The following is a 16197-nucleotide window of genomic DNA, read 5'->3' on the forward strand; positions in this document are numbered from 1 at the left end:
ATTTTTTTTTACTAATACTAGGGAAATCTACAGAGTCCGCCTGCTAACATAAGAGAAAAAAATTTTAATCGTTGTGCCCAGGAATGAAAAAAGTCGTACCGATGAAATATTAAGTCGTGGCCATTATTTTGTATTTATTCATGTGACCAGACGGGTTCCATAAAAAGCAGCAAAATTGCAGATATTGTGTCATTAATCAGAAGTTAGCTACAATAAATATTCTGGCTTGACTGACAGGAAACTTAAATAAACGATTCAAAGACACATGTCAATAATATGATAGGATATTACTAACTCAAGACGGAATTAACAGGAACTAAATCATAAACTAGATCAAAGTCAAATCAAAATGTGGTCATTAGGTTCATGTTGAAACGTTACGAGGTTACACGAACGCACCACAACACTCCATGTTTTGCATTCAACTTTGACCTTTAAATCAGATGTTGGGGGATTTCCATCTTAAATTACCGACTCAAGTAATCCTGCTGATACCGGTATGGTCATTTATATTTTACAATACCAAGAAAACTTTTCTGTTCGCGTAATATAGATCGCATATTCTCTTTAAAAGAAACAAATCTGGTATAGATATTTGAAATAGTTGTGACATATGAGCAGTGTGAGTTGCATCTATTTTTGTCACAACCTCAGCTGTAGGGATTGGACCCCTCACAAAGTTTGCTTGTCGGACACAAAAACACCCCTGGATCAGTTATTCAGATTATTTTAGTGAATTATTGAGTTAATTCTTTTATTAATTTCTCAATTTAACCCCCAGTTTAATTTATTTATGAGAAGCAAGTCACTAAAACACAACTGCAGATTTTTAAATTCTTATTTATTTATATTTACACATTTTTATAGACCTACACGCTTATGTAATTTAGAAAAGAATGATCTGAATGAATCTATTCTTCAACCTGTGTATGTTGCAGACCCCTGTCCACCGTGCAGTCAGTGCTCTCATGGACTCGAATGACATCAGAGGGGGCAGGCTGGATGTGATCTCAGAAGAGAGCGAGCAGCAGGACTTCAGCAGAGAATCGAGCACCATGGAGGCATACAATGTTGTTCCAGAGCCCGGAGGAAGGACCTTCCAGAGGTTTTCAGTCAACACCAATGAGTCGTTGCGGTTCGAACCCTGTGAAGACAGCTGTCCGTCCCCCACTGGGGCAGAAGATGGATATGATGATGTGTTTGAGAAGGGAGAATGTGAGGTGAGGGGCACTAGCACCACAACAGCATGTCATTTGTTAATTCATTCTTAAATTTGAGGGGTTTAATTTGCCTTTAAACCAGTTTTTCACAGACAATTGACAAAAAAAAGTAGCAATAATGTTGATCAAAACTAATTGATGTTTAAATTTATGGAAAACACAATAGTCTGTCATTTTATTCTCAATTGCATGTCAATGAAAAACTACTATACAATTTTTTAAATTAAATTAGGAATGTGTTGGACCCTGAGTCTCATCTGCTTTCAGGGTGAGGTCACCTCCATCAGGAATCAGCTGCAGGGGAAGGTTGCTGAGATGGAGAACTTTGCTGGTCATTTGGAGGAAATCTTTCTCACTGTGGAGGTAAATCTATATTTCTGTGCGAAAGCTTTATGCAACAAACATCTCAAATGATTAAAAACAAAAACAAAGTAGGAAAGCTTCATATTATTTCAATTCACACAGGTTTCAAATGACCTATGTTGTTGAAATATACGCATCACCCTTTTGTTATTAGTGGGTTTGACTTCCCTTGGCAAGTTGCAAGTCAAAATGTCTTGGTAAGGAAAATGACATGGTCTGATCTAAATTTCATTTCTAGACATTTAATTTGACTCACAATTTAAATACATTATTTCTGTTTAATTTGCTACAACACAACTTTTTGATTGTTGTACAGTTTTGACATTTTAGTTTGTGAATTAGTGACAGAAACCACAGGTTACTTCCGCTGCTTTCTTGATCTCCTGTCCTTCCTAGATCATAAGTTTTCATCTGAAGCTGATTCAGTGCAATGAATTTTCCATCTTAGTTTTTTATAAACTAAAAAATGTTCCACAGAATCTGTAATCTCACTGTTATAGGTTCTGAAGTAGGTGTTACTTAACTTATTGCAACTGGCTAAAAATCTGCGAAATTACCCTTTACGTTTCTGACAAATTAGAATCCAATTTCAGCATTGCACTGTTTCACGATGCACCTTACATTAGGTAAAAGTTTTGTACTTAAATGTGATAAAAATCTGCCAGGGAGCAATTTGAATATTCTAGTCGGCCTTGGAATTTAAAATGGTACATTTCTTGAAACCCTGGTCCACTCTCAGTGCATGTAGCAGCAGAACTGAACATGCAGATCAATGTTTCAGTCTGAAACCGCATCGGATCGCCTGAATGTTGGTCCTCCAGGAGAACTTCGGCCGCCAGGAGCAGCACTTGGAGCAGCACTACAACGACGTGCTGCAGACGTTGTCCCAGCGCTACGACGACAGGGAGACAGAACTGCAGGAGGAGAAGAAGGGTAAGTTGGAATCCCTGTACAACCAACTGGTGGCCTGTGGGCAGGCGCTGGACACCTCGAAGGAGCTCATCGAGACCGCCCAGGAGGTTTACCGCTGCCAAGACAAGAGGCTTTTCCTTAAGGTAACTCAACTTGGTTTAGTAAGAGATTTATTTTTTTTTCATACACGAAATAAAACACATCAGTTATGATATTTCAAAATGTAAATGTAAAAAAAAATAACTAATCCTGTTTGATAAATTCCTTTTGACTTTTGTTGACAGACAGTTATGCCCGTCATTAAAAGGTAATCACGGAGCTGCTCTGTGTGTGCATGTTGTGACACTAGCAGGGACTGCAGAGTGATCTGGGAGGACCTAACATCGATAGCACATAGCCAACATATAAACTCTTGGTAACATAAATGCTGCTTTATTTTAATGTTCATGCTAAGGTGTGATCCAGATGGCATGACACTTGAACATTCATCTTTGTTTTAAACCTTGTAATTTACCAGAATGACCTGTATGCTTTACTAGAGTCGAGGAGTTTGCCAAGGAGGACATCGACCTCTCGCTGTCGACGAGTCTGGAATTCATTACGCCGCTGGCCGATCTGTCAGATGTGAAAACCATGATGGACTCCATCAATATTGTGCCAGGTCTGAATCATAAACAAATCACCTTTTGAAGAAAATCAAAGGATATCGGAATAATGCACAACATAGAAAACTCTGAGATTGCCCAGACAATATACACATCCCAACAAAGCTGCCCGTAGCTCCAGCATTAAAGTTATGCGTACCGACTGAAATGCGTACCGACCCGTACTAATATTTTTTCAAGTCTTCCTTAGCAACAAGCCTGTAGGAATTCTGATTGAATACTTGAACTTTCTTCTTGGCAGAAGTGGTGCTGCTCATTTAAATCAATGTAAAGTTTACTAGATGAAGCTATTTTGACATAATGTTTTTAACACTGGTGTAAACAGCTCCGTCTGCACCAGTGATCAACCCGCAGCTGCCCAACTCGGCCACCCAGACCTCCCTGCATGTGTGCTGGAGCTTATTCTCCGACGACACGGTGGAGTACTATGAGCTTTACTACCGACCGGTGCTGGAGGACACGCCCGCAGACAGTACCTGTGCACCGCAGGGTATGGCAAGCTTACACTGGACGATGACACCATTGCAAATATAGTGTTGTAGAATTGTTGTTATTATATATATATATATATATATATATATATATATATATATATATATATATATATATATATATATATATTTCAGCAGCAGTCCAACTAAATGGATGTGTTTTTTTTTTGTTTGTTTTTTTCAGAAAGCAAGGTAAAAGTGAAGGAGACCCATTGCACTGTGACAGAACTGCTCCCCAATGCTCAGTATGAGCTTTGGGTGACGGCTACCAACACAACGGGCATCAGCCCAGCGAGTGAGAAGGCCTTGTACATGACAGGTGATTTAGTGCCACAGTGTTCTCACGACACCATAGGTGCACCGAAAATCCTTCACCCGCCACTGCAAATTAGATTTATTGGCAAATAAAACAAAACTGTAATATCGTGTGCTATCAAAAGTGTTTTTTTGAATTAAATAGAAAATGACACTTTCAATGAAAACTGCAGTCTCTAAATTACTCGACCAGTTCATGAAGAGAGTATTTAGTACTTAGTATGGCCAGGCACCAGCTTCTGGCATCATTCCTGAGGACTCCATGCCTGGTGCTCACAAACAAGGGCCTCCAATTCACTATTATTTCTGGATTTGTGTGCTGTTCCCACCTTTTTCAAATCCCCGACTCATGAGCGTTCAAGTCAGTCACCATTGATTTGCATTCCAATATTTACCAGGACACCTTCTGAAACCAAGTCATAGTGGAGCAGGAGCTTCTTGAAAAAAGGGACGTGAAATTGCAAATTCAAATTTGATTTGTATAAAATTTTTATAACTGAAGGTAACATAGTTACCTTTTACCTGTTACCTGGCTGTATTGTGCTATAAATGGCACTATGTGTCTGGAAAATACACAATAGCACCCCTTAAACTTTTCAAGATGATAATCTCTTCTCTGAATTTCTTGAACTTAGTCATATTTCTAACACTCAGTGAGATGTTGCCATGAACAAAGTGTTCAGTCTCACAAACCCAATCCAAATAATAAAAAAACCTCTGATTGTTGACATCAGTTGTGTTTTCTAATTTGTGCTCTGATAAAGAATTATATTCAGTTGGTCGAATAACTTTGAGGATTTCTTAGACTTTAAAAGCAAGATTGTGGCATTTGGATACTAGTTTTTTGTTTTTTTTTTAGTATAACTTCAGTTGCAAGTACTCAAGAGGCTTGACACTATAAATGAAAGCACAAATCATGTTTCCGTAGTGCCGTCGCCTCCTGTGATCAAGCAGAGGGAGTGCAGCAGCTGCCCAGAAGCTGCTCTGATCCGATGGGAGTCAGGGAACACCAACCCTGTAGACTGCTATACCGTGGAGCTCAGTGAGACAGGAACTGTTGGCACAGAGAACAACATTACTGAGTAAGAACCGAGCTATTAATACCCACCTCAATCTTACTCAATAATTATGCAATGGTTTCTAAAGAAAAATAGAAAAAAAAATGCTTAAGGTGTCAGAGGTTTGCAACATACTGCTCCCGAAGGTATTAGCGCTCTTCATCGGCTTTGGTGGACACGAGGCTTGTTGTTGTATCATCTTCATATAGAGCCTGGGTTGTGCATGCCTGGGATTTTTCCAGGTCCCTTGGTTATAGAGCTGCTGAATCAAGACGTTCTCTGTCCTAGAAAATCTATTCTTAGCTTCAGCTCCTGCAGCAGTGTTCGCCTCAGCTGGAAGTGTGTCCTCACACTTAGTCATTTCTTATTTTTCCGTCAGCTTGCTGCAAAATACAAACTATTTAAAGCTCCAGATTACAACTCTGAATTTACTTGTTTGGTATTTTACAAGGGATGAGGTATAATAAATTTTACCTGGCTGTAAAAAAAAACAACTACTCGAAAAGTGACTTTTTATTTGAACTTGATTTAAGAAAGAAAAATTTTATTTATTTTTTTCTTTTATGTGTTGTGTCTAGGTCTATAGTGGCCGTGCCCACCTGTCAGTGTCTGATCCAGCTGCAGGCAGGGCGGCAATACCTCATCTCTGTAAGAGCTGTCAACATTGGAGGTCCAAGTGACAGGAGTGACGCTATAACCATCTCCACAACTGGTAAAAACAGAAAACAACCTTGCTTGCTGAAAATCTTTGAGTGGTTTTGACTAGTAGAGGACACAATATTCTGAGCTATTAGTTTATTTTAAAAATATACATATATGCTACTAACACCATAAACTGTCAAACATTTTTGTGGTTGAAAGTGTTTAAAAAAACAAACTGTTAAGATGTTGCACTTAACATCATAGCATTTTTGTTTTTCATTTATGTGGTTTCTATTATTTATTTAAAGATTTTCTCACTAATATTTTATAGATCCCAGCAGAACAGTTGAACTGTTTGCTATTTTTGCATAGAAGGTTTGGTCAACCCAGGGAATAAGTGACCCAAGCTGCTGCACGGGACCAAGACACCACTAGGGGGCCCCCAAGAACCCTGAACTTCTCACACAGAATCGCAGAAGAATTCAGACAACATTGCTTCAATACATAAGCTGCTTCTATTCAGTTTTATCTATTGGAGAAAACCTGTACAGTTACCTGGTGAAGCAATGATAAACCAAATTGACTGTATGATGCCGTGTTTTGTTTAATAATTCACGGGGTAGCTCTAGAAAGGTTTTCTGAATTAAAAGGTATATTTTTGTAATTGGCATTTACTTCCTTTTGTCACTTTTAAATAGTTTATACTAAGCCATAAGGTGAAATGACTTAGAATAAACTATCTTATAATTTACTACACCCTTTTACCAGCAGAATGGGAAGCCATTATAAAGAATCCAATACCTGAAAAATATGCTTAATTTATCAAAAGTCTAAATCTGTTTGGCACACACAGAAAAAAAAACCCATTTGTTTTAAAAATTGTATCCATAAAATGTTTTGAGCTCAAGGCCAAGCAGAATTATTTAGCTTTATATTCTGTCCATCTGCCATCAAGTTGCTATGTTTGGCTACATCTCAGTCTAGCACTCCATGAAATGAAACTCTATTGGATGCACAGTGCTAAAACAAGGAATTTTAAAATGGATCCGTTAGAAAACACAGTCAGTTATAATGGCCTTGTTTGGAATTGGAGCCTCAAGTTTGTAGATATCCTAACAAGAAATTCCTTGTGTCATTATGTGATGACTGAACAGGCACCTTCTTCTACCTTCTGGAGGACACCGCTCATCCCTGTCTCTCCATGTCAGAAGATGGCTTCACTATATTCTATGGAGATGAGGAGTTGCCCATAACTGCAATGGCTTTTGAGGACAACACTTTCACGAGGTGAAGTTGCTTGTGCGACAAGGTGCCATTGAAACATCCAGCAGAACCTTTAATTTTAAGTATGCATGTCCTGTGTGTGCTTATGTACAGATGTGTAGCCATTTTGGGGGATCTGATTCCAGTGCGAGGCAGGCATTACTGGGAAGTCGAGGTGGACGATGAGACCGAGTTTCGTGTCGGAGTTGCGTACGAAGACACAGAGAGGGACGCGTACCTCGGGGCCAATGGTAGCTCCTGGTGTATGAGACACATCCGCACCCGCTCCAGGTAAACGGTGCACAACTCCAGTCTGTCACGTTATATCCACGGGAAAATTAGGTCACCGATTGCATTTTGTTTAAATCAAGACATGTTCTTAATTTGATGCTTGTTTTCTGAATTGCTGTTTGGCTTAGGTCAAAGATTTTCTTTGTTCTGGTATCCAAATAATTACATTTAGACTCAACTGCATAAGTGCTGGTCTTTGTCCTCTGACAAACGGTAGGTTAGCCCTCGTGTTTTTCTCAGGAGAGCTGGGTTTCCTCCTTGAATGCATCATAAAAGTTAAACCCATAACAGTAGCAGGAACCTCCTGTAGATCATTCAAGAATGCCGAGTCATGACGTTCATCGTGTGCTTCTGAACTGACTAACTTGTGTGATTTTTATCCATTTAAGTGAGACTAAAAGTATTTTGGTCAGCTTTTGTTTTATTGTCAAATTTATATTTCTCTTCCATAGATTTTTATAGGGTATTATATTTTTCCACCACTGTGCATGCCAGGTGCTCTAGTAGAATGTTTTAAGTGTAAAACCATTTAGTTGTCTGCTGAGAAATTTATTCCTTACTTTTATCTGGGCTCTTAATTTGCAATCCGATCAATTGTTGAAGCACGGCAGTTTTCCAACTGCAGCACAAGCAGAGGAAAATTAAATTGGCTTTCATTTTAACAGTACAAAAGCCCAAGCAGATTTGTTTTCATCCACTATCAGAATTAACGTGCTGATCCTCCACGGGACTATTACTGCTGATCCTGGAAACTGGGCCAGGACTGTATTTTTAGCATTTAAAATTCCCTTTCCTAAGCAAAATACAAAAATGTGCATCAGCCCTGTGAAAGACTGAGCTCAAAGGAAGTAGCATGAAATGTCTTGTCATGTGCTTCTATAGCAACCGTATTTAATACAAGTCAGGCCGTTTGTCACATTTATCGAGTCATTCATATCATACAAGCTTCAAATGTGATTCCTCATTGTGGGCATCTTGTTCATTCTGCCTACGCAAACTTTTAAGTCACATTTCTCCTTTTCTTTCATCTGTAGCCATTCGGATTATCAGTTGCTGGCTCAGTCTTGTGCTTTCCCAGAGGCAGGCAGCCAGCCACATGAGAGAAAACAGAACTCTTCCTTCTAATATCGCATTGTCCTCTTTACTTTTAGACACAAGTATGAGTTCCTGCATAATGGCTGGAGCCCAGACTTGAGGATTACAGTGCATCCAGTGCGTATTGGAGTGGCTCTCGACTACGACAGGGGGACTCTGAGCTTCTTCAATGCCAATCTGGAGCAACATCTGCATACCTTCCACTGTCACTTTCACAATTATGTCCACCCGTGTTTCAGCCTGGACAACCCAGGAGCGCTTACTGTACATAATGGCATACAAGCTCCTGACTACACCTTCATCTGACAGGAAGTTGGTGTTAACGAGGTCATAAACGGAACTACTAATTAACCCCAGTTTGCATTATAGTGACATTAAATATTACAAAAGAAACTCATTTACAGTGTGAATGTTCAGACAGAAATGCGTCAATAAAAACAATATACTTTCTGAAGTTGTTTTATTATAGTATTCCATGGGAACAGGCATACACCATTTTCCAAGATAAGAAAAAGGTTTCACTGAAGTTTATACGTATTTAAACAATCTGCGATTGCAGCAAGGCCAGATGTCAAAGCTCAAAATGGGACTTTATTAACAAAAGTTGAAGGGGGGAGAAGAAAGTTTCTCTTTATCATACAGCTGTATTCACATCCTAGAGAAGTCCGCCCTGTCTACCTCCATACTTTGAGAAGTGTGTAATGACTGGGATTTAATACCATTTGTTCTGTGTTAAAATTAGATGAGGGCAACATTTAGAGTCAGATTAAAGTGAAACAAAGTTAAGACTTTTTTCAAAAGCCCAAAAATGACATTTGACTACAAGCAAATATCAACCTCGTTGTTAGCTTCTGTATTTACATCAGCCTAAAAAGTATTTTAGATTAAAAGATATATCCAAACAAGTTTAATCTTACTTGTGCAAGAGCATCTAGACGGAGACAACAAAAACCTAAACATGGATGGACAAAGGAAATAAGAACCTCTGTTTAGACTAATAAAGCGCAATGACTTGGGAATTTACACACTGTATTCAATATACCACATACTGTATGTTACTGTTTTAAACCCATCAGGTTTAGGTTTATTTGTATGTAGGGAAAGTTTTACCTGAATTTTGGCAAGAGCCAAAACAAAGTGAAAACCTGTTCTTTTTGGAAGGATAGAAAGATAAACCAAAGAGGGAAAAAAAAGGAGGTAAAATGTATAAAAATGCTGGTATGGTTATTTCAGGGCAGACTTCTCCTTTCATTGTGTCGATATGGTGAGAGTTAAAACTTTTGGTCTGTAAAAATCTCAGGGACAGTGGGGGGGATGACAGACGTTATAGGTTTTCTGTCTTACTGCTGTGTGTCCTCTCATCCTCTTCATCAGAGGAATCTCCACCGTAGGGCACGAGCCCAGAAGTGTCGACGCTCATTTTAGTCTTCTTCACAGACACCTCTTCCTCAACACCTGTAATCAGAAAAAAAATGGAGAAAAAGAGAGAGAGAGAAAACGGAAAGGTGGGAGACATTGGAGAGAAACAGAGAGGAGGGGTGGGGTGAGCAAATAGAGAGAGAGAGAGAGAACAAAACCAAATGGAAACCCAGTGAGGAGCCCCACATAAGGCGTGGTTTTTGAGTTGGTTTGATCCAGAGCCGGGGGCGGGGGGAGGGAAGATATCAAAATCAAACGGCAGCACAGCACACATCCATTACAGGCACGTCCGGGGGACACATGTTGAGAGAGAGAACAAGGGAAAGACAAAAAACATATACAAGAAGAGCACGTTAGTGAGTTCCAGCAGTGGTGCGCTTCAAACAGGTCTCCACTCCTCCCCCATTGATCCATGGGGGGAGATGCTACGACATGCAATACAGAACTCCACAGAAGTAAACGGTCTGAGCTCTCAGGCTCTCTGAGTATGTTGGAAGAGAAGAAGCGCATACCCGTAGAGGCGGGGGCGGCCGGGGCCGGGGGCGGGCTGGCCGGGGCTTCTGGCGCGGCGTCCCTCAGCCTCTTGCGCGTAGCGGGGGAAGGAGCCACAAATGGCGATGGAGGTGGAGGCATCAATATCCTGAAGAGATACGAACGTCAACGTCGTCCCAAAATCAACTTGAAGGAAATCTGAGAGAAAATTTGTAAAAATCCAACCTTTCTACAACTTTCTCCTCTCCTACGCTGGATGACGGAAGGGTGGACTCCAGGTGAGCAGGACCCTCTGGGGAGCAGCTGGCAGGCTACAGAGGAAGTCATACATCACTTTAAAAAAAATCTAACTCGTCATGAAAAGATCTGAAAGCTTGAAATTATCTATATGCATTATTTTTCTGTGACTCCTACAAAAATGGGCTCATTCTTAAATGTATGAATTAAAACAGGCCATCCTCGCATTCAGTGTTTGACAAACACAATGGCAAGAATTTGCAAAGTGGCCCTTATATTTAGCACAAATATTTTTGAATATTTATTGCAATTATGATCCAAACAATACAAAAAAAAATTCAAAATCACAATTTTGTTTGTTTATGAAGCAATAATTGCAAAGAATAAATATTGTTCCAAATCAAAACTCACCTATGATCAATTATTCTACTTCACTCAAGTTTATGGGGTTTGCAAACAGAGTATGTTATCTGGAATGGCTGATATTTTAAATAGTATATCAAGAGAGAGGTGTGATGAACAAAAGGTACAAAAATAAAAAAAACTAGTTTAAAAATATGTATGAGAGTCTATGTAACCACTTCAAGTGAAACGGCATTGAGTTTCCAGATGCGAAGCTTCAGAAATCCTCATGAGACCCAAACTGATCCAAAACTTGAGCACGACCAGAACGAGCTTTAACCGATATGTAGAGGCATCGGCGCTCCAGCTGACCTGTTCATCCTTAGCCCCCTCCTGGAAGTGATCTTTGGGACTTCCTGAGTCAGGGGGGGTGTTTAAAGATCCTCCAGGCTCCACTGTCTCACTGCTGCCCGGATCCTTAAGTAGAGCACAACCGACATATGTACACTGTTGTGTGTGTTCAAGGCCTTGTAACACACACAGCCTGCAGCCCCTCACAGCCACAGATTGGGTCAACTTATCGATGTTTTCATGCGTTTTGTTTTTTTTATTCAGATGAAGTGCATTTCGATCTGAAACCAGAATCTCGTTTTGAGTAATTAAAAGAGATTCATGACAAAAAGTGATATACAGTGTGTCAAGGATTAATTTCTCTTAATTTTGATGATTATTGATTACAGCCAATAAAATGAAAATGTCTACGTCATCAAATAAATACCCTTACCAATATATATCTTTAGATATAGCATGTAAAGTTATTACCATATCATACCCTACACAGTCCTAGGAAAGACTGCTGCTCATTGCTCCCGAAGTTGCACAATCAACAGAGGAAACTAAAAAAAAGGGCCACCTTCATTTAGGGTGAAGTACATGGAGATACTTTTAAGTAAGCCAAAGTACCTGCTATCAAATTAATAATAAACGTTCTAATTTCCTGCAATGAAAGTGTGTAGATATGTAGAGATCTGGTAAAACATACATAAGAAAACTGACGCGACCGAAACATAAAACACTGGAAAAAATCTAAGACATAAAGATATCAATGTGTGGCAGTTACCTGGACAAGAAAGGGATGTGGTTTCCTAGGACACACTGGATACTGAATCATTGCCTGAGAAGATGGAGATGGGGTTGTCGACAGGTTAGATTGACTTGGGGGGCCATTTGCATTACTCCAGTAACCACCGGCTCCTGGATACGCTGCATAGCCGCCAGCATACCCATTTGCTGGGTAATTATACCAGGACCCCTGGCTAGAGTAACTGCTATTAGTTGGAAATCCATGTGCTGCGTATGCTGAAATGAAATTGTAGAATGTTAATTTTGAAATAAATGGAGTATGGCTTACCAACTCAACTTATAGCTCAACCACTAATGATGCCAAGGGAATATTCTCTAATCACAAGAACAATGCAGCCAACCAGTATCTGATATTGGATAAAGTTGTTGGAATTTGTCCAGAAGCAGTAATGATAATACTTACGCTGTGTTGCACACACTGACACCATTTGGGCATGTTCAGCTCTCACCTAATGAATAAAGATGGAAAATAACAATAACTCATGAGTGACAAATTTCATAGAGACAGTACTAATGTGTTGTCAGTAATAAGTCTGTGGGTAGGTGCAGAGCACACAAGATCTAAGACTCGAGATCAGGCGGTTCACACGACCACATTGATTTTGGAGGTGGGTATCAGTGGAAACTATAGGCTTCAGTAGTTTCACCTTCTTATACCTCCGAAATTATTCTCCAACTCAGGTGGAACATTTTCTACATGGTGACATCATGAACTTACAGTTTCAAGCAGACTCTCTGTGAGTTTCTTAGCTGACTCTAATCCAGCTGCATTCGGGTGGCTGCGACACACAAAAGAGCTTTGTTGGACTAGAACGAAGCAGACTCAATAAGGGACTCGCAGACAGCAAAACAAAAGACATTTTATCACTTCTGTGCAAGCAGGAGCATTAGCTGCTCATTGCCTTAACTGAAACCAGACGACGTTGATTACAATTTGTTTAATTTAAGGAGGGAAATCCTTCACACTACACCTAAAAGGTTTATGGGAAGGTCTAAAAAAATGTGAACATACCTAATGTAGACATAAAGAGGCTCAAAAGACTCTCGTTTGGATGCCTGTTCGATGTAACCGGACCCTTTCCCCCTGAGGAAGACTCGAGCCCCCGTCTCGGTCTGGATGTGACTCAGGTACGAACCGGCTGGACCCTCGACCTTTTCTTTCACGTTGAACGAGGGCAACGCTTGGTCCAGGCCCACAAAGATTTTAGTGTGCACAAAACTCTGGGGAACAAAAAAAAGATTAAACTGTGTCAATAATTATGTCCAGTTACATTAGCTACATTTTTTTTCCTAGAGGAAAAAGAAGTTTTGTAAGCAAATGCAGCTATCCAAGGTTTTTCACTCCAAACCAAGGATATTCTCTCTGCTAGTTGATTTTGGAGGCGAGTTTCAGTGAAGGCAACAAACTCCATTTGCCTCACTTTCTTTACCTCCGTTAAAAGGTCTGCTTGAGTCTATAAAAATTAGCTAGAAATACATCTTGCACTTATTGGTATAAGTGCAATAATGGCTTTTGATTATCATTTTACATTTTTTTTTTCTTTTTCACTGGTCTAAAAGATGCTTTATCTTCACAGAAATATCCCTGTTGTTGTGATCTGTATACGTTCCATCGACATAACGGCTATTACGTAATTTTCCCCAAGTGAAAACATAAAAAAACACACAAGTGAGAGCGTGTTAACTCTGGCTATTTAACCGAAGGGAAGCCTTGTTGTTTGAACCGCAACAGAAATATGAGGTTTACCCACCCCTGTATGAGGAGCTGCTGGTCGATGTCCCACAGAGTTTGCGTTGGGCAAACGTGGCACAGGAGTGGGAATGACGGGCCGAGGTGGCTGAGGGTAAAGAGTGAGTGGTGGGATCACAGGAACCTGCTGTCCTCCAGAAGCTGCTGAGGCTCTTATCACATCTTCAGAAATTATCTCCTTTATTCTCATCACAGCTTCTGATATCCCAAAGCAGAAAGAAAAAAAAATGTGAGAGATGGAAGAAGAAAAAAAAAAACAAAAAAAAAAAAAAAAAACTGACAGATGCATTATGAATCTTTCAAACACAATATCCAATCTGCTTGTTGAAAAAATAAATAATAATAATAATCTTACTTACTATTGACTTGCTCTTGTGTTTTTCCCTGAACATGTAAATACAAAGGTCTTTGTCTGAAAGAAATCAGATCACAAATGTTAGGAAAACATTTGCACTAAACAAACAAAGTCTAATGTGCACAAAAGAAACTTTTTTCACTGAAACATTTTTTAAAAAATTAACATTTCTACACTTCCACTTGACAACTAGTAAGATATTACAAAAGTTTTGGAGATGTATTGCATACAAATCTCAATTGTTTGAAAAAAAAAAAAAAAGGACTGCATGACACAAGCTATGACAATTCAGTAAAGTTAAAGTTCAAATACATCTTCCATTTCCTACATTATTCGATGCATAAATAATATTATTAATGTCCCAGGTGTCATTTCTTTTTTCACTCTCTCAAAACTTCCACTCTGCATAACAAAACTATTATCCCATCACAACTTCTGTCTTTTTTCTTAAAGAGAAAGTTAAATGTCAGAAGAACTAGTCATGGAAAATAAAACATTAAATTCCCTGTGCAACATACCCTCCCGCTCCTTTTTCAATTTCAGGCATGTAAAGACCTTTAGTTGAGACAACGGCTCCACTAAATAACCTGATCTGAAAAACAGAATAGGAAATTAAATGTTACAAAAAAAAAAAAAAAGTTTGTTTTTGTGTTTAATGCCAGTTCTCCACTTACCTCCTCTTGTGTTTTTCCTTTAGTAAGAAGTTCTCTGCAGTTTAGCGGTACGTCATTTATGTCGACCTCTGTGACCACCATTTCTTCTACAGGGGTTGGTACAGGGATACTTGGGGGTTTCTTAATAAAACAAAGTAAAGTATTAGTATTGCAAAAACAGAAAAAGACTTCCTTCCAGATTTAATTTTTTTTTTTAACTATGCACCTTTGGGAGTAATGGTGGAGGAGTTAGAAGTTTTCCCTTTGCCATCAACATGGCATTTATTTTAGCAGCCATGGCTGCTGCTTTCTCAACTCCCCCTGTTGGTGTTTCTTCTGCCTCTGGCGGCTGAGAGGCTCGGGTGTTTGACCCGGTGGAGCCGACAACCCCAGGGAAGGCGACGGGGAGCGTGGCATTGCCAATACTCTTCTGTTGCTGCACATCCACACTCTTTTTAGGTTGTGCTGGTTGATCCCAGCGACTTGTTAGGCAGCTGGGGGAAAAAAACAGATACAAAAACGTGCAACAGTCAAATGAAGCTACTTCAAACAATGCAGTTAAGCTCACGTCGATGTTTTCACCATTCCTTTCTCCTCCATCTAATGTAGTTTAGCACTACTATTTTACATTAAGCCACTTTATAATACTTGACCTAATGTGTATCTCTCAGCAATAAATAATATTCTTACCTTCCGAAATATCAAGAAAACAAACAAGCAATTTAGCATTCCACAGACGCTGAAGCTAATGTTGAGTTAGCTAACACCAATTTGCGATTCTGTTTAAACCACCAATAGACCAACAATAAATTTACATAGTAGCAAATACATGGAAATTAATCCTAAGACATTGGTTCTAAACGTAAGATTTCAGTCAAAGTAAATTGCACAGATACCCCGTGAGCTAACTTTTACCACTAGGCCAAGAAGCTATTAGGTAGCTAACACAGCAGCTAGCGTTACCGTAGCAGGGCATGGCTAACACGGCCTCGGCTTGAGAGCTCGTTCTTCGAGTTATCTCCAAAATAAGGTAATACTCACGGCGTTTGTCCTGTCATTCCCGAAGACATAGCACGACCCCGGAAAATATAAATGTTTTTAAAATGTCTCTAATATTGATTGTGTTGAACGACCGCAGCCATCAGTCCGATGTCACCGACTGTTTCCTCTGACGACTCTGTCGCAAAGTCTGATCTGACGGAAGTTGGGCTGTTTTAATGTTACGTAACGTCAGTCTGGAACAATCCAGCGGTGCGCTGATTCGGTGAGTCGACAGACAGAACTGTACGGGGCCCAAAAGTGACACAGTGAACCACCTGTGCCAAGGTTAAACTTATTCCGCCTTTCATAGTAAAACTTATTTATACTGCTAAGGTCATTGCAAAGAAAAGAAGCCTCATAAAAGCACATATTTATTTGTTTAAGCTAATATATTATAATGAAAACAACTTTTAGTTTTTCTGTACTTTTGAAAAAATACCACCTCTTTTA

At 39.5% G+C, this 16197-nt stretch overlaps 2 protein-coding genes across 2 annotated transcripts; one reads left to right on the forward strand and one right to left on the reverse strand.

Moving 5' to 3' along the window:
• The first annotated feature begins 439 nt into the window (after positions 1-439).
• On the forward strand, positions 440-8765 carry LOC122841156 (fibronectin type III and SPRY domain-containing protein 2). The gene is made up of 13 exons (XM_044134233.1): positions 440-497; positions 939-1220; positions 1488-1583; positions 2405-2638; positions 2780-2802; positions 3035-3156; positions 3486-3650; positions 3836-3970; positions 4895-5048; positions 5603-5736; positions 6821-6953; positions 7044-7220; positions 8372-8765. Exons 1-13 carry the CDS (start codon positions 444-446, stop codon positions 8619-8621), a joined length of 1959 nt encoding a protein of 652 aa, XP_043990168.1. The 5' UTR covers positions 440-443; the 3' UTR covers positions 8622-8765.
• On the reverse strand, positions 8759-15928 carry LOC122841165 (KH homology domain-containing protein 4-like). The gene is made up of 14 exons (XM_044134244.1): positions 15748-15928; positions 14933-15200; positions 14728-14847; positions 14572-14645; positions 14058-14110; positions 13700-13896; positions 12961-13169; positions 12667-12727; positions 12352-12397; positions 11926-12164; positions 11178-11282; positions 10452-10537; positions 10247-10374; positions 8759-9770 (listed from the first exon to the last, which is right to left on the reverse strand). The coding sequence occupies exons 1-14, from the start codon at positions 15774-15776 to the stop codon at positions 9640-9642; spliced, it is 1746 nt and encodes a 581-aa protein (XP_043990179.1). The 5' UTR covers positions 15777-15928; the 3' UTR covers positions 8759-9639.
• Between the last annotated feature and the right edge of the window lie 269 nt (positions 15929-16197).

This window comes from Gambusia affinis, linkage group LG02 (assembly GCF_019740435.1).
Source record: "Gambusia affinis linkage group LG02, SWU_Gaff_1.0, whole genome shotgun sequence".
In the NCBI taxonomy this organism is placed as follows: domain Eukaryota; kingdom Metazoa; phylum Chordata; class Actinopteri; order Cyprinodontiformes; family Poeciliidae; genus Gambusia; species Gambusia affinis.